The sequence below is a fragment of the Triturus cristatus genome, chromosome 6 (genome assembly GCF_964204655.1).
Source record: "Triturus cristatus chromosome 6, aTriCri1.1, whole genome shotgun sequence".
NCBI classification, from domain to species: Eukaryota; Metazoa; Chordata; class Amphibia; order Caudata; family Salamandridae; genus Triturus; species Triturus cristatus.
In genome coordinates, this window is record NC_140589.1 from 320,280,641 (window position 1) to 320,307,128 (window position 26,488).

General features: G+C 41.8%; 1 protein-coding gene across 9 annotated transcripts in view; it reads right to left on the minus strand.

The window, feature by feature from the left end:
- The window catches only part of LPIN1 (lipin 1), a 421,902-nt gene that overhangs the window by 83,538 nt on the left and 311,876 nt on the right, over positions 1–26,488 (minus strand). For all 9 annotated transcript variants that reach the window (XM_085610674.1, XM_085610673.1, XM_085610676.1 and 6 more), the window contains 2 exons: positions 18,534–18,888; positions 11,545–11,638 (listed from right to left, as the gene is read on the minus strand). In XM_085610674.1, the coding sequence (XP_085466800.1) occupies positions 11,545–11,638; positions 18,534–18,888 (449 nt within the window). The remainder of the gene's footprint in view (positions 1–11,544; positions 11,639–18,533; positions 18,889–26,488) is intronic.

The window sequence follows — 26,488 nt, forward strand, 5'->3', positions numbered from 1 at the left end:
GTTCATAGGGCCTGATGTACAAAGAATTCAGTAATGGTCGCAAATTGCATATTTACTCGTTTCGAATGGAATCTGATTTTCGGAACCGACTTATGTAGTAGTAGGTTGATTCGTAAAATATGGAATCATATGGGGATATGTACAATAGAAGTGGCTGAGTGAGGCGTTAGCAGTCATGGATTAACACCTCACTCAGCCACTTCTGAAATGCAGGGCTGCACCATATTTACAAGGCTATGGTGCAGCCTTGCGTTTCCCCCAGCGATGGTGCTATACTTAGCAGTGTTTTTCGATAAATAATATACCTCTGACACCATTAATCACACGTTTTTTGTATCAGCTAGTCTATTTAATGACTGCGATTGGGGACATTTGTTTCAATTGCTTAATTTGTTTAGACAGTATAAACACTACTTCATCTCTTGTGGCACATTATTATATACAGTGACAGATATATACATTTGTACAGTGACTTCGTGAAATATCAAAAAATACAATTACAGTGAATTTGAAAATGTACAAAAGATAAATCAATTTTACATATGAAACAATCAAAAAATCAATTTTTCATTAATTGTATGTCCGAAATAGATTATCTGTAAGGACTTTTGGCTGGTTGGGTCCTGTAGTCCCGGCTATAGTTGCGGTCCTGAGCAGAGTCAATTTCAAGACTCAAAGAGTTTGTTGGGGCATACTTAAATTTATTTTAATATGTATGCTCTGGGGGGCACTGTTATAAATTACTCTCCCCTTCTACTACTATTGATCTCTGCTTTTTTTCGCCGACGCGTTTCGACCTTTGACAGTGGGGACCTATGTCTTGGTTCTGAGGTCGTCTTCAGGGCTGTTCTATAGATGGGGTTCGGACTTGTCTCGCTGAAAGGACAAGAGTATGTCTACTTTAGTTTGAATTTATAGCAGAGGTGTTCTTAAAACAAATTAATGGTGGGTTAACTTACGCTCTTCGAACGTGTGTGATCGCTTGTTTGTCTTTATCTGCAAGAAATGAATATATTTTTATGAGTGTTGTGACACTCATACATGATTGGTGGAGATTTAATAGATGTCATCGTGCAACTCCTACCTTGCCGTTCCGCTGATGGGCTGCCGGCTCAAATGGGTGATTTTTGCTCTGACTTGTTTCTCTCTGTGGGACGAGAGATGTAGTGTTAGTAAGTACTGGTTTGAGCCTGTCGTTGGCGCTTATGCCGTGATGCATGAGTTGAGCTTTATTTTATTATCTCCGGCCGCTTGGGTTTTAAATGATTTGGAGGAAGTAAGTGCTATGAATGCGCTTTCAGAAACTTGGTGGAGATCGCGAGATAGATCGCTCTCAGGGGCATTCCGAGCGCGCCTCCGTAATTTTTTGGTGCGTCTTCTTCGCCAGTGTTTAAGTTGAATAGCGACCTCGCTTTGCGCTCCTATCATAATGCATTAGGTTTCATGTTTTTCCGTACCTTTCGCAGTGTCGAGTTTCTGTTTTGATCTCTGGAGACTCCGGCGTTGATTTCACGGTCTCCGCTGCTCTCGTGTTTCCGGCATTTTCAAGTTGCTTCAAAGACGGTCTTTCTCATTGGATGATTTTATGTCGTGGTTTCGACGTGATTACGTTGAGCGTTGTCATGGTTACCACTTCGTTGTCTTCACAGGCTGAAGGAATTTTTTTGAATGTAACTTTATTTATTGGCTACAAGTTACAATGTCTTCGTTAGAGAAAGAGAGCTTTCTTTGTCTGAGTATGTTTAGGACAGTCTTCGGTTACTGTTTGTATGCGTCGTCCTAGTTACCGGATTGTTTTTTTGTCCGGGAATTCGCAACACACTTTATTCTGCGTCCGCAGGTTAGGGTATTGTTTTGGTTCTTTTTCGGGACAGGCTTTAATTCATCTGAGCCTTTCTTGTAATATTTTGATTAGCGGCGAATTGTTTTCTCCTCCTTCAATGTTATTTTGATTATAGATATTTGACTGTTAACCTCATGATTTCCGGCTCTAAATTGAAGCGTCATTACATCCTGCGCAGTTAATAGGAATTGGTGATGTCTGTTGGGTATCTTGGTTACCGGATGTTATTTGAGGAATCAGGGGATTTTTTTAAAGGAAACTTTATTCGACGACCGCAGGTTGGGGTATTGTTTGGGTTCTTTGCGAAAGGTTTTAGTCCATTTGCAGCGTTCTTCTGATGTTTCAATTTGCGGTGTATTATTTTCTCCTCCTTCGATATTGTTTTAACTAAACAATCTTTGACTATTGAACTCATGATTTCCGGCTGTAGGTTGAAGCATCGTTACACCTTGCACAGTTGATTGATGATATCAGTTGAGTGTCCTTTGGTGGTGTTGTTGAAAGGGGGGTATCGTGAGTTGCTCCAATTAAACGATCTGTGTTATTTCCGTCATTTCGTTCAAACCATTGTCTATGGTACCAAGGAACATGATTGTTTTGGCTTCCGTTTTAGATAGAATTGCGTCCACGTTTCTTCCTTGAATATGGCGTAGGACTGTCCATTTAAGTTCATTTGGATTATGTTTTTTTTCGATACAGTGGGATACCATAGGGGCATTCTGGACTTTACATTTGATTCTTGAGCGGTGTTGGGAAATTCTGTTTTTGACCGGTTGTGTGGTTTTCCCGATGTATGCCAGTGGGCATGGACATAAAACACAATAGATGACATTATTAGTGTTACAATTGGTGAAGTCTTCATGAATTATATATTTCTGCCCATATTCAAACTTCGTACCTTCCACTGTGCTTTCGCAAGATACACATGTACCACATTTTCTATGTCCTTTTATAGGGGGTAGTGCTAGCATGGACCTCAATGTTGCTCCCGGTGGTTTAAATGTTGTGTTTGCACGCACCAATTTTTCTCTTATGCTATTGTTTTTTTTGAGAGCAAAGATTGGTATCTGTGTAAAGAGCGGAATGCTTTTTATGTATCCCAGTTCTTGCGGATGATTTTTTGCATCTCGGTGGTTTTACTAGAGAAGGTAGTGACGCATACCAGTTTGTTAGTTGTTTGTTCTGGTTTCGGGGTTAAAAGGGACTCTCTGGGCGTATACCATGCCCTTTTTAGTGCCCTTTTGAGCAGTTTTTTGGGGTAATTTCTTTTTAACAGTTTGTCCCTTAGGAGGTTGGCATTTGTAAAGTAGTCCTCTTTTTTGGAGCAGTTTCTCCTTATTCTCAGAAATTGACTGTACGGAAGGTTTTCACGTAGGTTGCGTTGGTGAAAACTTGAAAAATGGAGAAAGGTGTTTCTATCTGTTTTTTTGGTGTATAATGTTGTGAAGAGATGACCGTCTTCGTGTCTTATTAGGAGATCCAAAAAGTTCATTTCTGTTTTATTATGATTCATGGTAAATTGAATATTTGGATTACGGTTATTTAGCCATGACACAAATGTTTCTAGGGTTTGTAGCTCGCCTCTCCACAGCATGAACACATCATCGATGTAACGGCGCCATAATTTTATGTGCCCGTCATATGGGTTGTTGTTAAATATCCATTTTTCTTCATATAGTGCCATGAACATTATGGCCATTTCGGGGGCGAAGGGACATCCCATCGCGGTACCCGTGACTTGAAGGTATTGAATGTCGTTAAAAGTAAAAAAATTGTGTTTCAGGCAAATTTCTGCTAGTTGTACAAGATGGTTAGTTGGTACATTGTGTGGTCTAGCTCTTTTTTCGAGGAACACATGTATTGCCTCTAGACCTCCTTCTTGAGGGATGTTTGAATATAAACTGACAATGTCCATAGTTACAAGGATTTCGTTCTCTTCTTCAAATGGGAAGTTTTCCAGCACAGTGATTGCCTGCATTGTATCTTTCACATAGCTAGGAGTATCTCTTATTAGAGGTTTGAGGAATGTATCCACATACTTCGCTGGCCTCTCTAAAATCGAATTTACTCCCGATATTATGGGTCTCCCTGGTGGATTACGGGAATCCTTATGTACTTTTGGAAGTACGTACATCATCGGAGTCCTGGGATTGTCATTGATCAGATATTTTGATTCTTTTGTCGTAAGCCAGCCTTCTTCTTTGCCTATGTCAATGATGGGCAAGAGTTTTCTTTTGATTTGTAGGTTCCAATCTTCATTTCTTTTTCTGTAGTATTTGGTGTCTGCTAATTGGCGGTGTACCTCAGCTTCATATTTTTCCCTCGGCCAAATCACGATTCCTCCTCCCTTATCTGCCGGTTTGATTATCAGATTTTTATTATGTGCCAGCTGATCTAGGGCTTCGGTTTCTTGTTTTGTCAAGTTCCATTTTATGAATGATTTCTTTTTTTCAAGGTCGTCTAGATCTCTTAAAACATTTTTCTCGAATGTCAAAAGTTCTACGGGCATATTTAGAGTGTTCGGAAAAAAGGAAGATGGATTCTTTAAACCAGAGAAATTTCGAGATGAAGTTTCTTCTCTGTCTTGGAAGAATATTTTAAGCCTCATTTTTCGGAAAAGTTGGATTATTTCCATTTTCATTTGGTTTAGGTCTGGTCTTGTCGTCGGGATAAATGATAGGCCTTTTTGCAGAACTTGTGTTTCTGCTGGTGAAAGAGATTGATTAGATAGATTGTATATGGATCCTATTTCTTCCATTACCATCGGTAGACGTTCCAGAATGCCCCTATGGTATCCCACTGTATCGAAAAAAAACATAATCCAAATGAACTTAAATGGACAGTCCTACGCCATATTCAAGGAAGAAACGTGGACGCAATTCTATCTAAAACGGAAGCCAAAACAATCATGTTCCTTGGTACCATAGACAATGGTTTGAACGAAATGACGGAAATAACACAGATCGTTTAATTGGAGCAACTCACGATACCCCCCTTTCAACAACACCACCAAAGGACACTCAACTGATATCATCAATCAACTGTGCAAGGTGTAACGATGCTTCAACCTACAGCCGGAAATCATGAGTTCAATAGTCAAAGATTGTTTAGTTAAAACAATATCGAAGGAGGAGAAAATAATACACCGCAAATTGAAACATCAGAAGAACGCTGCAAATGGACTAAAACCTTTCGCAAAGAACCCAAACAATACCCCAACCTGCGGTCGTCGAATAAAGTTTCCTTTAAAAAAATCCCCTGATTCCTCAAATAACACCCGGTAACCAAGATACCCAACAGACATCACCAATTCCTATTAACTGCGCAGGATGTAATGACGCTTCAATTTAGAGCCGGAAATCATGAGGTTAACAGTCAAATATCTATAATCAAAATAACATTGAAGGAGGAGAAAACAATTCGCCGCTAATCAAAATATTACAAGAAAGGCTCAGATGAATTAAAGCCTGTCCCGAAAAAGAACCAAAACAATACCCTAACCTGCGGACGCAGAATAAAGTGTGTTGCGAATTCCCGGACAAAAAAACAATCCGGTAACTAGGACGACGCATACAAACAGTAACCGAAGACTGTCCTAAACATACTCAGACAAGGAAAGCTCTCTTTCTCTAACGAAGACATTGTAACTTGTAGCCAATAAATAAAGTTACATTCAAAAAAATTCCTTCAGCCTGTGAAGACAACGAAGTGGTAACCATGACAACGCTCAACGTAATCACGTCGAAACCACGACATAAAATCATCCAATGAGAAAGACCGTCTTTGAAGCAACTTGAAAATGCCGGAAACACGAGAGCAGCGGAGACCGTGAAATCAACGCCGGAGTCTCCAGAGATCAAAACAGAAACTCGACACTGCGAAAGGTACGGAAAAACATGAAACCTAATGCATTATGATAGGAGCGCAAAGCGAGGTCGCTATTCAACTTAAACACTGGCGAAGAAGACGCACCAAAAAATTACGGAGGCGCGCTCGGAATGCCCCTGAGAGCGATCTATCTCGCGATCTCCACCAAGTTTCTGAAAGCGCATTCATAGCACTTCCTTCCTCCAAATCATTTAAAACCCAAGCGGCCGGAGATAATAAAATAAAGCTCAACTCATGCATCACGGCATAAGCGCCAACGACAGGCTCAAACCAGTACTTACTAACACTACATCTCTCGTCCCACAGAGAGAAACAAGTCAGAGCAAAAATCACCCATTTGAGCCGGCAGCCCATCAGCGGAACGGCAAGGTAGGAGTTGTACGATGACATCTATTAAATCTCCACCAATCATGTATGAGTGTCACAACACTCATAAAAATATATTCATTTCTTGCAGATAAAGACAAACAAGCGATCACACACGTTCGAAGAGCGTAAGTTAACCCACCATTAATTTGTTTTAAGAACACCTCTGCTATAAATTCAAACTAAAGTAGACATACTCTTGTCCTTTCAGCGAGACAAGTCCGAACCCCATCTATAGAACAGCCCTGAAGACGACCTCAGAACCAAGACATAGGTCCCCACTGTCAAAGGTCGAAACGCGTCGGCGAAAAAAAGCAGAGATCAATAGTAGTAGAAGGGGAGAGTAATTTATAACAGTGCCCCCCAGAGCATACATATTAAAATAAATTTAAGTATGCCCCAACAAACTCTTTGAGTCTTGAAATTGACTCTGCTCAGGACCGCAACTATAGCCGGGACTACAGGACCCAACCAGCCAAAAGTCCTTACAGATAATCTATTTCGGACATACAATTAATGAAAAATTGATTTTTTGATTGTTTCATATGTAAAATTGATTTATCTTTTGTACATTTTCAAATTCACTGTAATTGTATTTTTTGATATTTCACGAAGTCACTGTACAAATGTATATATCTGTCACTGTATATAATAATGTGCCACAAGAGATGAAGTAGTGTTTATACTGTCTAAACAAATTAAGCAATTGAAACAAATGTCCCCAATCGCAGTCATTAAATAGACTAGCTGATACAAAAAACGTGTGATTAATGGTGTCAGAGGTATATTATTTATCGAAAAATTTAGTCCAGATTCCAGCCTCTGTCATTCCATATAGAATCTCCCCCAAATTTCTATCCATACTTAGCAGTGTAGCGCCAACACAGGCACACTTGCACTATAGTGCAAGGGTGTCTGCGTGCAGGGGAGGATTGTTTATGTGTAGGAAGGTGTCCCTTCCTGCACATAAACAATCCTGAAAAGCCATTTTGTCACTTTTATGTGTGCTGCTTAATGCAACACACATGAAAGTTACAAATTGGTATTTTCTTTAAAGATTATTTGTGTACAGGAAGGGGGACCTTCCTATACATAAACAATCCAAGGCAGTTTGCTTGTTCCATGTGTGCTGCACAAGGCAGGACACATGAAAAAAGCAAAACTGAGGAGAAATAATGCATTTCTCCTCGTTTCGCCAACTTAAGACCGGGTTTTATCTGGTCTTAACTTTGGCGCTGCCTCCTATGTACACTGCCCTTGTACGTAGGGGGCAGCATCAAAATCAATGGGTGTTGCGGTGAAACGCCCACCGCAACACCCACTTCCCACCCCTTTCCCGCTATCTATAGCGTGAAAGGGGGCCTTATTTAAAAGGCAGCGTTAAGCCAATTTAAGTGGCTTAACGCTGCCTTGTAAATAAGGCTAAGCTATCGCCACCACAACATTGATAAAAGTGACATTGTGGTGGCGATAGGGGCTTGTACATATGCCCCCTAGTGAGTTGCAGACTGTCCTGCCTAATTAATATTTATTAGGAAGGTCGTACTTACAACGTTTGGTTACAAGCATAGGGATTGTGGCATGCTAGGGTCAGCAGACCACCATTTTCATGATTGCCTTTAAATAAAATAAACTTTTTAAACTTTTTTTTTAATGCAGCCTGTTTTCCCTAAAAGAAGGGCTGCATTTAAAAAAGAAGTTTACTTTTTATTTAATTTTGCTTTAAGGGTTGTCAGTGGTTCCCTGGACCTCTGCCTACTCCCCAATAAACTTTTGGGTTACATTCATAAAGGAAAAGAGTCCCAAATGGTTTCCTTCCCTTTTAAGAATGGGTTACCACACCATCTCTGGAGTGGGTACGTTTTTTAGTGTTCTGTGGTGGACTAAGGACGCAAAACACTGATTGATCACATACCAATTCAAAATTTGGCAGGGATCCCTACAACACACCCTTTCAAAGTTGCAAATGGGATGCATTCAAATCCCATGTTAGGGAGTCAGTAAATGTTTGCAGACTTCTGAAATTAAATTACTGCATAGCTAAAACTTATTTTGAGCTTACAACACACCTATTTTGTGAATCACTAGACTAGTACATCAGGCCCATTGTGCCAAATGCAGAATACCCTTAGAAGTCTCTGGATACATGCATTGGGATTTGAGAGTTTGCATGCAATTTTCAATTTACCAAGGCATGTGTCATAATCCTGATTTCCACAAATGTTAGTGGGACTTATTCGCATAAATCCCTAACAAAAACCTCTATTCCCAAACTCTGTTCATGGAGGTGCAACCCTGCAGAAAATATATATGTGTAAGATTAGGAAATATGTAAAATGTCTCAAAACTTCTTTGTTAGGTCCGGCTTTAGCCAAAGGCATGTAGATAAAAACATACAGGGTCTTTCAGTAAGCTCTCTTCATTAATTTCTTGGCAGTAGTGTCAGTCACGTTTTATTTCTGCCCACCACAGCATACAGCATGCTATGGGGCGAAAAGGTACACTTACTGACTTAATTTGTAAATTTGCTGAGGGCTTTGCGAGTATCCGCATTCCACTAATGCACAATGTACACATGTACACAGGCAAAGTAGTCCAATTCAGATCCAGGAACTTGTGGCCCAGAATGTGCATTTCAGTTTAAGAATTTCAATTTTTCTCCATTTGTAACTTTCAGAATATTTTTTCACGAGGGCCATATTTGCAGTTTGCGTACAGCCCACGAACTGATAGTGGCTGCCAGCTTTGCAAAGGGCTTCTGCAACTATTCCACGACAACTGCCTGTGTGCGCGCTTACATTTGACCATCTTGGAAGGATTTTAGTTTGACTTTTATTACAAAAATACTTCCAAAATATCAGCCATACGTATGCATGCACACATATGTCTGATCACACAAACACCAATCTTTAAATGGCAAAAACAGGTGATCTGGTGTAGGCTGTGGACGTATAGTCTTTGCCAATGTTGTTTGCTATGGAAATGTTTTTATAAAACCTTTGAGCGCACATGTGTGTGTGTCAAGTCTCCCCTTCTTTCTTACACCCAGTAAAAATTGAGGATTTTAATGCCCATTCCAAAACTATCTGCATCAATTCCAACTGAGTAAAGTAGGTATCCCTTAGCTGCAAATTCATAAGTTGCATCAACTATTTTCCAAACATTCCCTAAATTATGGTAGTCTGGTTGTAATCTCTTCATTTGTATTTCAGTTTTCAGTGCTACAACACTCCCTGGGGAATGCATGCAGCTACATTTTAGATGCTACTTATGAATGCAGAAAATCTGCTGGTGTAGTGGATTGTATGCCTGCATGAAACTCTTTTCTCTCACCTGGCAGGTTTGTATGCGCAGTTTCTTTTATCACGTGTAAATTGTGGTGAATTAGGCCCGTGGCATCTGTAATCTTACGGATTGAAGGAAGCTGCCAGTTCACAACTATTTATGTTTTTATTTTAAGAAGATTTTTGTGGTGCCAGATTTTTCTCTGTATTTGTTACAGAATTTAAACAAAACGAATGGGAGAAAAAGTTGATAACTTTTGAGAAGTGGAATAAAGTTGGACAGTACAGCCATCACGCAAGACTGTGTGCTAACTTAAAATGTTTACTACATGCAACACATGTTTATGACATCACAAAGCAAGGCCACATATTCGAGCACAGAAGCCGCAGGACTATTCTTCACCACACACCCTGCCGTGCATTACTGTGCTCATGCAATAACAGAGACCTAACTGGTCCATTATTTGGAAGGGGTGGCAGGGTACCCAGAAGACTCTTCATACAAGATTTAACTCTTTTTTGTGGTGAAGCTATAGGGAATCAAGTTTATAATTGGTCGATATTGGACTTAGAAAGCATTGTGACCCACTTCACTAAGTACCACCACACCTATCAACAGGATGCTTGACAAACCTCAGTGTCTCGCTTCTAAAGCCTCCTGTCCAAATTATGGCTAAGTTTTCTAAAGCAGTACTCACCTATTGAAATGAAGGGGCCACATTCTCCTAATTTGTATGGGACCTGATAAGCTGCTCCATTATACCAGGAACCTGTAATGGCAGGGAGTGGGGCACAGTAGAAAGGAAATGCCTGCAGCATGATATGGAGGAACTCTTGGTACATGTAGCCTGTAGCTGACACTGAAATATTCAGGCACATGCCTCTATGGGTTTTTAGGAAAAGGGGCTCCTGGTCTTTAAATGGAGGCAGAGTATCTCAATGATTCAATACAGGGCCGGCTTTAGCACTGGCGGTGCCCAGTATGACAATCAAATATGCACACTCCCCTATAATCTCCTCCTCGGATTCCCTAACTACCACTGGGCAAAGGTGCCCCTCATTTCTCCATAGCCCCTCTCTCACATACTTTTCATTCGTTTTAAAACATTGGTAAAGGCTGACTTTACTAATAAGAATGTATATCCACCCAAACAAACCCTTTTTAGCAACATTAGGAATAGATAATGAACGACTGGGGGGGAAAAACATAATGTCCTAACGATTTTATGCAGTTTGCATGCAGCTCTTTGATGACAGTTCGTAACAGTCACTGTTCTATATTAGGGTTGTATCTTATAACTGTGGTAACACAAGGATCTCTGTGACAAAAGCAGTCCTCCACTCAGCTATCCACATAAAATACAGATCTGTGATCTACACGGTATGCGTTCTTTGCAGCAGGCATATTATCCCTGTGCGCTACTTTATGCCACTAGACAAAACTCCCATCTCTCTCTCTAACAGGAACATTAATCACAACAATTATCTTGACATTTTTATTGCTGCCTGAAAGCTGGATGCACAAGGAACTCTGCAGGTGTTTTAAAATCATAAGTTATTGCTAAGCACAGCTCCCTTCCCCATGTCAGTGCCCAGTGCAGCTGCACCTGTCGCACCGCCCTAAAGCTGGCCCTAGTTCAACATCAAGTAAAAGGTGTTGCAACCAAATGCTATGGTGCGGATCACTCATGGAACTAAGTGAGTCATGCAATCAAATCTCTTTTTAAACATAAACAACGACATCTGTCCAAATTTGCCTCCCCAGGAGAACTGTATGTACGTGTTCCCATTCCTTTGTGATGCCGTGTAGCCGTGTCAAGCATGTACATTGCTCACTCATAATGAGTGTAAAGCGTGATGCCTTTTCTGCCCATTTAACAGCAATGACTGAGGCCCTACTTTAGAATTCAGTGATAAATAACCCATGCCTGCTTCTCATCAGCACATCTTGTACTGCGGAACACATTTCCATAATACACCATATAATGCTTACATCAAATCGCTAGGAAGATGCAGAAATAAATAAAATAACAAATAGAAAGAAACTCCATGGCTCGAGGCCATAATTTACTATAAAAGCATGTGGAACTGTTGAGATTTAGGATGCCAGTAAAAAGCAACCTAATGACTAACTGAAATGCACTGAAGCAACAAGAAATCTACCTCTTGGGGAAATAGAGGGCAGCCACTTCTGGGTCCATGGCGGTGAGGTCATCTAAATAGACACCGTCAGCTCCAAGATGTCTGCTCCGTTTGTCTACAAACCGAAATATATATGGGAAATTATCAAAACAAGGCTTTTATATAGAATAAAATCAATAAGAACTGGCAGGAAAACGTTTATTGAAGTTATGTTAAGATAGGGGGGGTTTGAACGGAATAGTATTACTGATGTTTAATAAAAAGATAAGCATCATATGGCAACTCAAGAGAAACCACTAACAGTAAATTTCCTATTTCTGTGTTCTTGTACTTACTTCATAATTTTAGTCGTATGTCAGAATAGTGAGTACAAAAATATTACAGCCCGAATACAAACCACCAAAATGCCCTGAAAGTAAGTATATTTAAGTACGTATAGAGTTACTATTCTTAACTTCACATACTTTGAAGATATCTACAGTGCCAAAGTACATATATGTGGAGGTAAATTTAGTAAACCTATACTTATCTATATAGGCTTACCTTCAAAACATTTTGTAGTTATTCTGGTTACCACATTTTTGTAGCACCATATTTAAAACTCGATATTCTGGTAGTAAACTATAATATGTCAGACTTAACATTATGGAGGGTACTTTCTTTACTAAACAAAAGACAGCAAAGTAGATGCCAAAATGTAAAGAGGAGAAGGATTCCTTTCGGCACTAAACACCAATCAATGTACAGGGGTGGTCCACCAATAAGGGCAGAGTGCGTTGCACGAGACAGGCTGCCCATACCAGATATTTCTCTTGCACTACAGCTTACCAAAAGACTAGTTGCAAGCAATAGCATCTTGTTTCTAACTAATGTTAGATTTACTTTGCCAAATGATCAATCATAGACAAAAAGCTCAATCAGTTTTTAGTGTATGTCAGTTTACGTCATGACAAGCGCTTGTGCTTTTGTAGGCCACGGCCTGTGTCAAGGTTCTTTCATGATCAAGCCCAGGGGTGCAACTAGACCCGAACTTTAGGGTTGGCTAAGACTCCCAGCCAGGGCTGGTCCTAGCACTGGTCGCGCACGGTGCAACAGTCTTTTTTGGCGCCCCTCCCCCATTTCCTCCTTCTCCATGAATTCCATCACTACAACTCGCCAACAATGTACCTCAACTCCCTATAGCCCCTTTCTGACAAACATTTCATTTTTTTATAGGGCTAATCGTAGTTTACTCGCACTAAGTTCTGTGATCTGCATGGTGAACGTTCTTTGTAGCAGGCATATTAACCCTCTGTGCTGTGTGAGTGACTGGAGTGCCCATGTGAGTGCACAGTGAGCGATGCGACAGTGTGAGAGTAGGGTGAGAGGAGTGACTGCAGGGTGAGTGAGGTGACCATATGAATTTGGGTTCAAATGTAAGTGCAGAGTGGGTCAAATGAATGTGTGGTTAGTGATGGGCTTGTTTGAGTGAGATTGCAGAGTGAGCAGTGAGGGGGCAGGTGAGTGAAGTGTCCCATGAGTGCAGGGTGGGTAGTGTGCTTGTGTGACTGTAGGGTGAGGTACAGGGTGAACAGTGCAAGTGCACTGTGAGTGCAGAGTGATCACTGTGAGTGCAGAGCGAGCGGTGTATTCATGTGACCGCAGGGTAAGTGGAAGGAGAACGGTGTGAGTTCATGGCAGGTGGCATAAGTGCAGTGTGGTCATTATGAATGCAGTGAGTGTGAGTGCATGGTGTGAGTGCATGGTGATCGGTGTGAGTGCATTGTGATCGCAGCGAGTGCAGGGTGAGTGTGAAAGTGAAGGGCAAGAATGAGGAGTGAGTTTTGTGAATGCAGGGTGCATTCTTAGACACTTGAAGTAACTCAGCATGTTATTGAGGGTTGGCGTAGGGTTTCAGATGTAAGTTAAACTATTGCTATTATGGCATTATTCAAGGAGAGGGCTGGACATAGTGGGCACCGGGCGTTTTCTCGGTGGGTCGGAAGGGTGGGGGCCGTTTTTCGTACGGGGCAATATCGGCCCCCTATACCAAAAGCAGCTGCAGTGTTTTCCACGCACACCCTCCTCCCCCAAGGCCAGTCCGACTCAATTGCCAAGGCCGGTTTGCGTTCCCAGTCCGCCCCTGTTCAGGGATCGAGGGTGGAGGAAATAAATATTGTACTCATCCTGCAACAAGCTTCCAGTCTTGTGATTAGAGTTGCCAGCTCAGACGGTACAAAAATAAGCAGTCACCTAAAGACTATTTTCAGCACTTATCTGTGCATACTTGGAACAGCAAACAGAAATAGAAAGAATTTTGTATTGTGTTCTAGGGCTGCCTGAATGATCCATGACTGATAATTAAAGGGAAAAAAGAAAGAAAAGTCAAATTACAAATGAATACATACTTTTTTAATTATAACCCTACTTTAAATTCCGTTTCATGAAATGAGTTCTCACACTACGGTAGTAAATGTAAAATACAAATGTAAGGAATAGGCAGAGTGGGTGCCCAGGGGTACTGGAACCAAAAAAAACCTAAGCCTCTGTAACCAGTTTACAAAGGTATGTAAATATGCAAATGATCTTTAAAGACCTGTGAAAAAGTCGGGCTTGCCAGAGATAAGACTCCAGACACTGACCAGCTGAGCACACAGCAGCTCGAGCTTCAGCAACCCAGGCTGAGACAGACGACGGGGAAGAATGAAGCCCTTACAGCCCTATGGGCGTTGCACGTCTTCTCAAGCCCCTGTTCTAGCGGCAAGCCCGCTTGCAACTACAGTGCTGTGGCAATTTTCAGATGCAAACAGAAGACAGCCATTTTGGCTTGTCATATGCTTCTGCGTCTATTCCACTCATCTTCACACTTTGTCTAAAATTATGTCATTTATTATGTAATAAAAACACTCTATAACCGATCTAGCAACTCAGAGTTTGTGCTTCTCCTTCACCTGCAATAGACACCTCCCCCAATAGAAAACTCAAAATGGTTTTTGAAAGATCAACTTGAAGCACATGTGGGCTCTCCTGCTAACCTCCATGTTCAGAGAGCAGTTCTCCTACAATGGACCACGTGCGGAGAAAGCGTTTGACACGATTCACTGGCCCTTCATGTGGCGAACTGTGGAAACGATGGGCTTCGGCCCGGTTTTCCTAGAGTGGCTGGCGTTGTTATACAACATGCCCGAGGCACGAGTCCGTGTTAATGGCACTCTCTCCGCTAGTTGGCCAATAAAGCGGGGCACCAGGCAGGGATGCCCCCTATCCCCTTTATTGTTCGCCATTATATTGGAGCCCCTGGCTTGTGTGGTTCATACCCGACCAGCTCTGGGTGGCTTCCTCGCCGATTCGGGTTTCGTAGAGGAAGAACGCATTTCATTATACGCGGATGATGTTCTGATCTATGTCACGCAACCCGCTGAAACCCTACCCCGTCTTTTGCACATCTTTGAGGAATATAGCAGCTACGCTGGCTATAAGATCAACTGGAATAAGTCCACCCTCTATTGTAGTGGAGACGGGGTTCTATGTGCACACATTGCTATGTTAGCATAAGTGCTTTAGATGTAAAACGCCATCTTGCCACTTTGCTGCTTTTGCACACGACACTGCAGGTAGCTGTTATTACAAGAAAAACTGCTTGCTTGCTTTTTCTTCACATGAGAACGGTCTGTTGTTCACATCCCTAGACGTGCACCGCAACCTTAGTCTGTACACTGTGTGCAGAAGCCGTCAAGCTCAAATAACAATGTATGCTTTTGAATTCAGGTTGATCGACCCACGCTCTAGCCATAACACGCACACAGCTGCAAATATCTGAAACTCGGGTGCCTTTAATATTGCATTTGCATGCATGATTCAGACACTTGGGGAAAACCTTTTCCAGACACAGAGCAGAGCTGATCCTGTGATGTGATTCACCTAAGCTGATATTTATGGTATGGGGTTCCCCATTTAAGCCTAGAGACCTTCTATTAGTTTCATAATACTAGCTTACTAGCGAAGGGAGGGTGGTTGTTTTCCACTATCATTTGTAATATGATTTCTCCCTTCATTTTCTATGGTATTGTAACAATGCTGATGGTTTTGTTTTTAATCATTTGTCTGCTTATGTTAGCCAAAATACTGCACCTTAGAGCACGTAGTTAAAAATAAACATTTTAAACTTTACTGTGTCTCTGATTACTCTTGTTGTGGACTGAAGTGAGAATAATAACGAAAAGGTGTTTCTGATTCCCACCATTCCTGAGAGTACTCTAAGTCGCTTGTTCTGGGTTGTCTAATCATTGGTAGCTTCGGGATGATACGGAGAACGAATGAGACACTGATGCTAGTCGGATAGGGGTTCTGGGTACTGAGGTGAGTTTTTTGGCACACCACAATTCACTGAGGTCCTGGTTTCCTGCGCATAGTTCTGTGCATGAGCAGAATCCCTGCAACACCATCCGTTAAATGGAGACCCACTATCTTACACTTACCCCAGCTGCCTGTGTCTGGCCACAGAGGGATTTCTTTATCTGGGCCTCTATATCACCACTGACCCCGGGCTTCGCCTAGATCGCAATATACGACGAGTGTTGCTTAATTTTCAGGCAGATGGGAAACGATGGAGAATGCTTCCTCTGACTATTATGGGAAGAGCCACCATGTACAAAATGGTAACACTCCCCCAGCTTCTTTACGTTCTTCAGAACATGTATCACAAACTACCTGACACTATTTTTACTCTTATTAATAGTGAGTTGCGCCTCTTTCTATGGGACGGTGCTCATCCACGGATAGCATTGCAGACCCTGCAACGCAACCCCTACAACGGAGATTTGGCCGTGCCGGACATCAGAGCCTACGATAGGGCGGCCCAGCTCATCATCATTAAAGAATGGACTCGCGCACCAGGGGACCATCCGGCATACAGGCTAGAAAGGCTCCAGTTCCATGATCATTCCCCGCTACACTATTTATACGGGGGAGCAGGAAAAGCACGACTTCTTCCTGCTACACAGTGGGTAATAGAGGCCTGGAAAACTACAGGAAAACTGATGAGATGGGAGGGGAACCCTACGCGGGAGACCCCCTTGTGGGAAGGGGCTAGTCTGTCTGAGATCAAGAAATTGAGGGGATTTAAGAAATGGGATCTTATTGGCATTTAGAAGTTAGAAGACCTCCTGGAGAGAAGCTCTCTGGCTTCCTTCTCTTTCCTTCAATCCAAATACCAACTTCATAATTCCCAGGCTTACGCATATCTTAGACTTCGCCATGCATGGCAGGCGGAAGGGTTGGATGACGTGACGCTGCCAGAATACGCCCCCCTTGAAGGCAGACTCCTTCAGGAGGAGATCCCGACTCAGGCGATATCTCTGACATACAAAACACAAATTAATAATATGCCGGACAATCTTAGCCCACTTCGCGCAAATTGGGAAGTCACTGCAGGGCCACTTGAAGATATAGATTGGGAAGCGGCCCTCATGCACCCACGAGAGGCAGTGATCAAGTTAAGATTGCGCCTTTTTCAATACAAGATCCTTCATAGGGTGTACTACGATAGGGAACGATTATATAGGATGGGGAGGGTGGAAGACTCTGCATGCCTCAGATGCCGTACGGAACATGGCACGTACATCCAAACTCTCTGGGAATGCGGTCACATCCAACCCTACTGGCACACAATAGTGGGAGAACTAAACAGAATACTCGGGGCAAACATGAGGATGGACGTGAAATTCTTACTCTTAGGAATTCCCACATATATTGTCCTGCCACGCTATGGGCTCCTACTGGCCAATCTTGGGTTGGTGGTGGCTAAAAGGTATATAGCCAAGTACTGGGGTGCACCACACCTTCCTACAGTTACGGAATGGAAGTCTAATATGGATCTCTATATGGCGGCGGAGATAGTGGTTTATAAGGTGAGGGACTGCCCACGTAAATTTCGGAAAATTTGGTCCCCATGGTTGAAATACTATGAATTGGATCTCGATACAGGAGAGGGAGCCCTTGCACTGTCTTTTGCGAGGTCTGGTTCTGGCCCGTAAGAAACGTTTTGCTACCATCTGTTTAAGATCGGAATTCTAGAAGGTTTTGCCTTATGTACTTACTGGACTGCCACTGTTGATGTGAATGTCTGTTTTCTCTTGCGTAATCTTCTGCAATATTCATTGTCCATTGCTGTACCTTCATGCACATTATTGATCATATTTTTTGCATTGATGATTTATTTTCCCATCTTTAAGTTTTGTTTTTTAATTGTACAGAAAATTCAAAATAAAGTTATAAAAAAATAAAAAATGAAAGGAGAAGAAATTCTTTACTTTCATATCTTGTGGAATTCTCCTCAATCAATGGTCCGCCATAGGATCAGGACGCAAAGGTACTCCCATCCCGGAGTCCCACTTGTCATGGGTCCACAGGGATAATAGCGGGCTCACAATGACAACCTCTTATGTAATTTTGCTTTTAAAAGCGGTCATCAAATTTAAAGTGATCATTGTAATTACTTTCTTTTAACCATTGGTTTTACACCCTTTCCTTAATCATTTGTCCAGCCAAAAAGTGTCTTAAGGCAATTGACTTCATAGAGCTGCACTATAAAAGAATCTTCATTTCTTTGTTCATTTCATCCAGAAGCTTAATATTCACTATTCGGTCATCTCGCCTGGATAAAGAATATTCTGTTTACCTTGAAGAGCCACTGTTCACTCACTCCAGTCCTCAGAAACTACCACAGATATAAGTTAATCAACTACACTAAGATGCTGTGACTATGTTCTTCCATGGTTTATTACTCCAGCTTCCTTCTAGCCTTATACATTCTGCACAGAACAGACATCTTAGGAAATATAACTACTTGGCTAATTTTGTAGAGACAAACCAGTATTATTCACTCAAGATAGCTAGCCTTTTAGTTTACTGTATAACATGTCATTAGTCCCAGATCCTATGTAATTTCTACTTTTACATGCCCAGAACACATATAAGTAAAGGGGAATTTTGTGTAACTTGGAAGCACAAAGTTCAGCACACAAGTTTACCTTTCTTTTTGGAAGGAGAATCGGTTTTGCTCACGGGCTGGTTGATGCAGACCGTGGTGTGGTTCTTCTCTTCCTCCGTGCTCAGCTGGGGTGCAGCCGCGCCTTGAGAGTCGATGTCCGGCACAGTTATAGTTATGGTTGTGGGCTCAGGTCCCTGATGAGCCTCATGTTCCGGCTCAGGATCATGGACTGTCTCTTCAAGGGCTCCCGCATCCATGTGGTCCTCTGCAGAAAGGGCGGCAAAGCTTCGTGGGAGGTCAGCAGTAGGGGAGTCTTCTTGAATAACCCGGAAGTGGGTGCTTTCAGATAGATTTACATTTAGGAGATTGGATTCACGCGTCTTGTGCGTGGACATCTATAAGAACATACAGAAAATGAAAACAAATAGAAATTATTAAACCGCCATTGAGAAACACCCGTTCTTATAGAGCCTTCAAGTAAAATAGTTCAATAAAATATGTAGCTGACATACATACTTCTCCTTCTACTAGAAACTGAGAAATGATGTGACACTGTGTAGATGTCTCAGGTCTCCCTGAAAAGGTGCGACAGGTATTTTAGCTAAATATTGTATTACATTATACTGAGCGCTTTGAACAGTGGCTACATAATCTATGATTGCTAGCCCCTTGACTACCAGTTCCCACTAAAAATGAAGAGGAAAAACACAAATGGATGTGGTACTAGTCATTTTCTAAATGCCGAGAAAGAGTAAACACAATCTAGGAGAGCAGGGATATCATTACAGAGATGCTGCACATAGACCATATAACTCTTACGTCACTGCATGATATAACCGAACTTAACACGTCACTGTGGCACTTTGTTGCGGAGCAGAGCTTCAAACCTAGCAGGTCATCCTGTTGCCAAAAGGTGCTGAACGCAAGATCCTAAACTTGGCCCATCTTTGCCTGCACAGGGACTCTAAGAATGTACTGTCACCGCTGGGACAACTCTTCGCAGTATCCAGGAGGAGCACCACCCAGCATGCCTCTCAATGTCATGCAAGAGAAAATTCATCTTCCGCAATGAGCAGTGAGCAGTCATACCCAGGCTAGCATCCACCATATCTCCCACCATGGTCACTTCCGTAAAGGCAATCAGCTGAGCACAAAAGGCGGAGTCTGTACTACACTTGGAAGCAGCGGAGGAGCACAGTTGCGCAGCTTACGGATCTTCTTTTCTATCTGGTCATCAAGATTCTCTGGCACATAATGTGCAGTTGATCGTGATGTCAACATCAACAAAACAAAGAGTGAAAATGAGAACTGCAGTGTCATAGAAGTGACATCAAACATTCACTGTACAGGTACAAGAGAAATAAAGGAAGAACAACTCTGAGGAGCTGTACAGCAAACCGGTGCAACTAGAGAAAATGATTGTGCCAACTACACTGTTTGCTGCCAGAAAGTAGTAAAGTGGCCCAGCCAAGTGAGGTTTCCCACATGCTCAACATGCATACTGAAGGTGCCACAGGAGATTGTAATATTCCAACATTTTACAAACAAACAAAGCCGATCCAGGAAGAAACATGGCATTATTCAACAGCTGAGAGGGAGTTCATCCCGGGCACGATGTCTGGTGATCTATGTCCCAGTTTTAAAATATAAACCAGATAATATGGCATGAAGGAGGGCAACCCACTTTACCGCCATTTGTAATTTCAGTGCCTCTAGGAGCCCAGGACTGCGAACAACTATTGCAAAAGGGACGAATCTGAAGCATAGTATTCATGTTAAAGGGATTAGTTATGGTGGTGAATATAGGGGAGGGCAAATAAGACTCAATAATACACAGTTCAAACACAAATGCTTGGGGCCAGATTTATCAAGATATGTGCCGCACAAAAAGTCATGCAAAGTAATGCGAAACAACACAAATTCTTAATAAAGTTGTTACGTACTGGCAACTGGAACATTTATTTAGAGGTCTTACCAACGGGGTTTTTTCCAGCAGTTTTTGTAAAATCACCTTCGTTCAAAAGCTTTACAGAGAAACATCAGGCAGTAGTTGAAAGCGGCAACAATCATGTGTGCATGGCTATCCATCGAAAGTCTTCAATCTAACCACGCTCCCAAAGTCTAAATCTTCTCCTTAACTAAGTGGTATGCCAATTTCTAGAACTGATTATATATTTACTCTTTAATCTAGTTTAGGTGTAAATGGACGTTTAAGGTTGGAATAAGTCATCAAATAGCAGGTGGACAACTGGTACCAAACTATTAATATAGGGAAATTTTCTGAGTAGCATTACAAACCAAACTGACTTGTTTTGACAAGTCAATTCAGCTAACAGTGAGATATACACCTCCTAGAGGGGAGTGGCGAGTGACAGATCCACAGCAATCCAGGTTTTAATGACAGCATATAAGACAGAGAGCATGGGCGTGCAGCTCATGGTTATGTGCACTATATATGCACACTGCTGTACATAAAAGAACAAAAAATACATTTGCCACAGCTTTCTCATTTTCTCACACAATAGCTACAAAGTTGAAGCTCTTTTATGTAATTAGTTCACTATTTACAAGCATACCACTTAATAAAACAAATAGGTGCTGAATTGATATGGATGAGTTTTACAGATTGACTATGATTAATAAATTAACGTGTTACAAGACTCCGTATTTTGTACCTCAACTCTATAATCTAGATAGAAATATATGCACAGTTATTTGCATGCCATTTAATGCATGGGTTTATTATTTAAAGTAAATGGTAAAGGAAGGTGAAATGAGAGAAGTTAAAACAATACCTTAATTGACATTAAAATTGTAATGAAATGTCTGAAATTGGTACCTTATTTATTGATACGAGTCACATGACGTACTGCGTGCAGTATGCTTGGGAGGGCTCTTCTGGTGAGTGCATGTGTCTGTGACTGGGGGAGTACACCTTTATAGCACACAACCCATAGTTATCTCGTCTTCTGCATGGAAAGGTTCTAGGCACTAGGTCCAAATGCACGGTGCCTTACACTGAAGAGTGACCTCTGGTGTGAAATGAGTACACACGCTCTCCTAGGATGTGCTAAAGCCCTCAAATTCTTAATGCTCACCAGACTGTTTGTATATCCTCTGTCTATGACTATTAGCATATAATACAAGGTGTGGGACTAAACAAGATCCAGCCACTATAGCTGTGTGTCTGTGCATTAAGCAGATACACTATTGTGTTAATATCCCTCTAAGAGCAATGAAACATCCTTCAATAAACATTGTCAAATTTAATATAAAGGTGACCCAAAAGGTAATTGTAGATATAATAGGATTGTCCAAGAATTCATGCGCTCCAGGCCATTATGGTAATTCAGTAAAAATTAAGAAGCGCAGTCCTAGATTCTGACCAGACAATCTACTACCCCTCTTTCAGGATATTATTGACTCAAGGATGATCTCATCCTCTGGATGTGGGAGTCATTTGGACCCAATGTTTAAAAAAGATCTAAGAACGAGCCTATCAAACTACAGGATGACTGTGCTATTTGGCTGCAAAGAAAACAGTTTATTGTAAGATATTAATGAGGTCAGCAATTGATCAGTTAGTCCGCTAAGATCAAATAAACAACAGCGAAAAAGGGCCTCTGCCCCATGGTACAATCCAGATCTTAAAACCATAAAAATCAGGAGTAGGCACTTAGAGAGGGGCAGGAGAGCAGATCACGGCGAACAGAGTAAACTGCCATACAAACTTGCCTAAGAAGAGTATAAGCGAGCCATCATAAATGCGAGAAAGATGTACTTTTCTAGTAAAATCGAGAGGGCTAAAAACTCCTCAAGAAACGGTCACGGCACTATCCAAACTAAATCAAGCAAATCAATTTGTTCCAGACCAGAGTTTCTGTGACAAGATGGCAAGCTTCCTTCAGAGAAAAATATAACTGATCTATGACCAATTGGTAGGGAAATTCCTGAGCCCCTACAGGACTAGTATACCGCAGCCAGCTAGCTTAATTAAGCCAGCCACGTCAAGTCAGTTGAGCAGGTTTAGCCCTCTATCCACGGAGAGAAAAAATGATCTGTTATTAGCAGCAAAATCCGGGTCCCCAAAAGACCCTTGCCTGCCGGCTATAATTAATTTGGTCTCGAATAAAATTAGTAACCAACTTGCCCCACTTCTAAATAATATCATGAGTTCAGGAATCGTCCCCACTTCTTGGAAGAAGGCATGCATCAGGCCAATCTTAAAGAAGCCTTCCTTGGACCCCCATGTGGTTGAAAACTATCGGCCAATTTCTTGTCTACCATTAGCGGCGAAAATACTGGAAAAATCTATGAATCAAGACTTAATGGGCTACCTAGAGCTTAATAACATCTTAGACCAATCACAACATGGCTTTAGACAATACCACTCCACCGAATCAGCCCTAATTATGGCCAGTGAGGAAATATGCAGGCAACTGGATAGTGAAGGAAAGGCCATTCTAATCCTACTTGACCTCTCAGCCGCATTCGATACCGTGAACCATCAGGTACTGATTCAACAGCTGAAGGCAATAGGAATTAATGAGATGGCGCTTAGCCTACTGGCTTCGTTCCTCGTGGATAGGGCTGAACGGTGTGCTGGGACAACTATTAATCAGAGAGGTTTTCCCTCCCCTGTGGAGTTCCCCAGGGGTCAGCTTTGTCCCCAACACTTTCTAACATCTATGTGACACCTCTGGCTGAGCTAACCAGAGAACATGGTTTCTCTTTGGTGTCATACTCTGATAACACCCAACTTGTTATTTCCATCTCTTCAAATGCGGACACCATTGCTGGGAAATTCCATGCCTGTCTAAAACATATCATGGATTGGATGCACCAGAACTATCGCAAGCTAAATATGGAAAAAACAGAAGGGATGGAGTTTGGGACGGGGTACCGCTCTGGAACCAGGAATGGTGGCCAACGGAGACAGGAAATTGTCCTGTACCCACAGGAAAAGTCAGGAATTTGGGAATCTTGTTGGACGATCAACTAAGTTTCCTAGGCCAAATTAACCAGCTTACATCAGCCTGCTTCTTTCAGTTAAAAGTACTACGAATTTTGTTTCCTTTCATCCCCCCTGAACTACGCAAATCAGTTGTTGTCACTTTGATTCTTTCACTGATTCACTATTGCAATGCCCTCTTTATGGCCATTTGCAAGCACCAACTGTCCAAACTTCAATCTTTACAAAACGCTGCACCTAGAATGCTGTTAAACATTCCAAAGTTCCATCACATTTCTGGCAGCATTAAAACTCTTCACTGGCTGCAGGTGCAACCACAAATTGAGTTTAAAGCCTTGTGCTTGGTACATAAAGCCCAGTTTGGTGGAGGAGCAGCTGATTTACAGAAATAATTTCAGCAGTATACTCCTCAGTGCAATCTTAGGTCGGCTACCAAAGGTCTAGTCCAGATACCCAAAATACAAAGAGCTAGATGGGGAGGTAGGAGCCTGACATATCATGTGTCTAGATTATGGAATGAATTACCAGACGACATCAGACTCCAACCCTCCAGACCACGGTTCAGGAAGTTGCTGAAGATGTGGCTATTTATCAGGCAGAAATAAGGTACTCCTCCTGTGCTAAACCTGTGTCCTTCTATAGCGCCAAGACGCCTCGGCATTCGTGCGCTCTATAAGCATAATACTTACTTACTTAGGTGTATTAGAAACTGGATTCTTGATAACTTAATCCTTTCCATAGGGTAGGTAATATTTTTGCACTACTGACAATATCATTACAGTTTACTGTTTCGCTGCTAAAAACAGCCACATTAAAATTTTATTTTTATTTAGTCAATTATTCAAAATCCGTTGATAAAATAAGTAGAGCAGGATTGTGGGAAAAAACAGATTGAACTTGGTAAGAAATCAGGTCTTTTAGAATTGGTCCAACACATTGGTTTTGGTTGGCTAGGAATGGGTGGCGCCAGCATCAAAATGATAAATAGAGCAAATGGCCTTCAACGGGGCTTTATGCTTGCACAGACTCCACCTAATCTCTACCAGGCAGATTTGTCATTAGCTCAGAAATCAATAAAGTCCTTCTCTGCAATCGTTAGTGATTATCATTTATCATTACTAATGTAAGGTGATTACCTAGTTTGGCTCAGCAAAGGCCGAAAAGCCTTTAGAGGCTACTAAACAGGCTATTGACCTACATCACATACTGAATAACATAAATAAACATAAGGTGTTAAAATGTGGCCATAAGAAATCTAATTTCAGAAGGAATATAAATAGCAAGCACATAAAATTGGTCAAGTCGTCCAAGTATTTAGGAATTTTATGGACATCCACACTTAGATTGGAGGGTCATTTTAATATGATTGATGTAGAGGTAGAATCTATAGTAGTAGGACTATAATTCTTCAACATCCAAATTGGGGATAAATTATCTATACCCTGTCTTAAAGGCAGGGCCAGCTTTAACTTTGATGGAGCCAAGTGCGAGAATTATTTTTGGCGTCCCCACACCCCATGACCACCTCCTTGGATTCTCTCGCTACCACCGGGCAAAAGTGCCCCTCATGTCTCCAATCATAAGTTATTGCTAAACACAGTGCCCCCTCCCCCCCTCCCGAGGTCAGTGTCCCCTCCCCAGGTCAGCACCCAGTGCGGCCACACCAAGTGCACTTGCCCTAAAGCCTGCTCTGGTTAAAGGCATTCAACACAACATTCATTGCAATTCTTTCTTATTCAGCAGCAGCATTCATGGGATCTGTGGAGACCAGGCTGGTTTTAATCAGTTGCAAAGCACAAATGCAATTACTGGACATATGGAAATCAACTCCACAAGTGCTACTTAAATTAAGATTTGTCAAGACATTGACAAGTCCAAATTTCTGCAACGGTAGCAACCTCCTATTGACTGAAATTGAAATATTCTAATCCACAAAGATGGGGCACAAAGCCAGATTAAAACACTGGAGAAAATTCTAACGGCATGTCTGCTTAGTAAAACCAAATAAGTTACAAAATGTTCTTTAAAGATCAAACTAAAACTGAAGATACATGAATTAAGCTTGTTTGACTGTTACACAAAGATACAAGTAGTTCAAAATAGCCAGATAGTTAACAGAGCCTCTAGACCTGACAATAAGGTTGGGTTTTTAAAGGTTCCGCTTAAATACAATTGCCGTTGTTGTCTTTATAGCCATGGTTAAGAATGAATGCTTCATGCTCTTGACACAGAAACTGTTCACCACATTTTATGGATTTGTCCAGGGCTAATGGATATCTGAGGCAAATATTTTAACCCCTTCCCTGCTCATGACGGAACCACTCCGTCATGAGCCACGGGTGCGCTGTGCTCATGATGGAGTGGTTCCGTCATGCTGCGGCCGTTGGCGGCCGCTCCGCCCACGCGGCGCTAATTCACCGCCTGTGCGGGCGATTAGCGCAGTGGGCGGAGACGTGACGGAACCACTCCGTCATGAGCACAGCTCACCCGTGACTCGTGACGGAGTGGTTCCGTCACGAGCACAGCGCCACCGCAACTGCCCCCAAACCCCCCCAGCGCCGCGGCGGAATTCCTGCCGCGGCGAAGGGGTTAAGCATATACTTTTTAGGTGAATGTACTAGCTTTCTTTGAATTGAGTGCTAGGAATGAAGAGTGCGTGCTATTGGTTGGCTACCTTGAAACCACAATCAAACGTTTAAGTACTCTTCTATAACCAGATCAAGCCCGGAGTGTGTTTGTTAAAGCTCTTTTTAATGATGGCTTGCACAGCAGATGCTTCTGACTAACATTTGGTATATTTTGTTTTAGTATACACGGGCCCAGCATTTCATTCTATTTAAAATATTTAATCTTAATGGAAATGTAAGCTTTAAAAAGTCTTAATTTTGTTTGAACTGCTATAGTAAGTTGCTTTACCAAGCAAAAAAGAAAGTTTTTATAAAAACAGAGATAGAATTGTATAAATCTTAATAGATATTTATTGATAACGCTTGCATCAGTAAATGGTTTTCCTTTCACAGAAA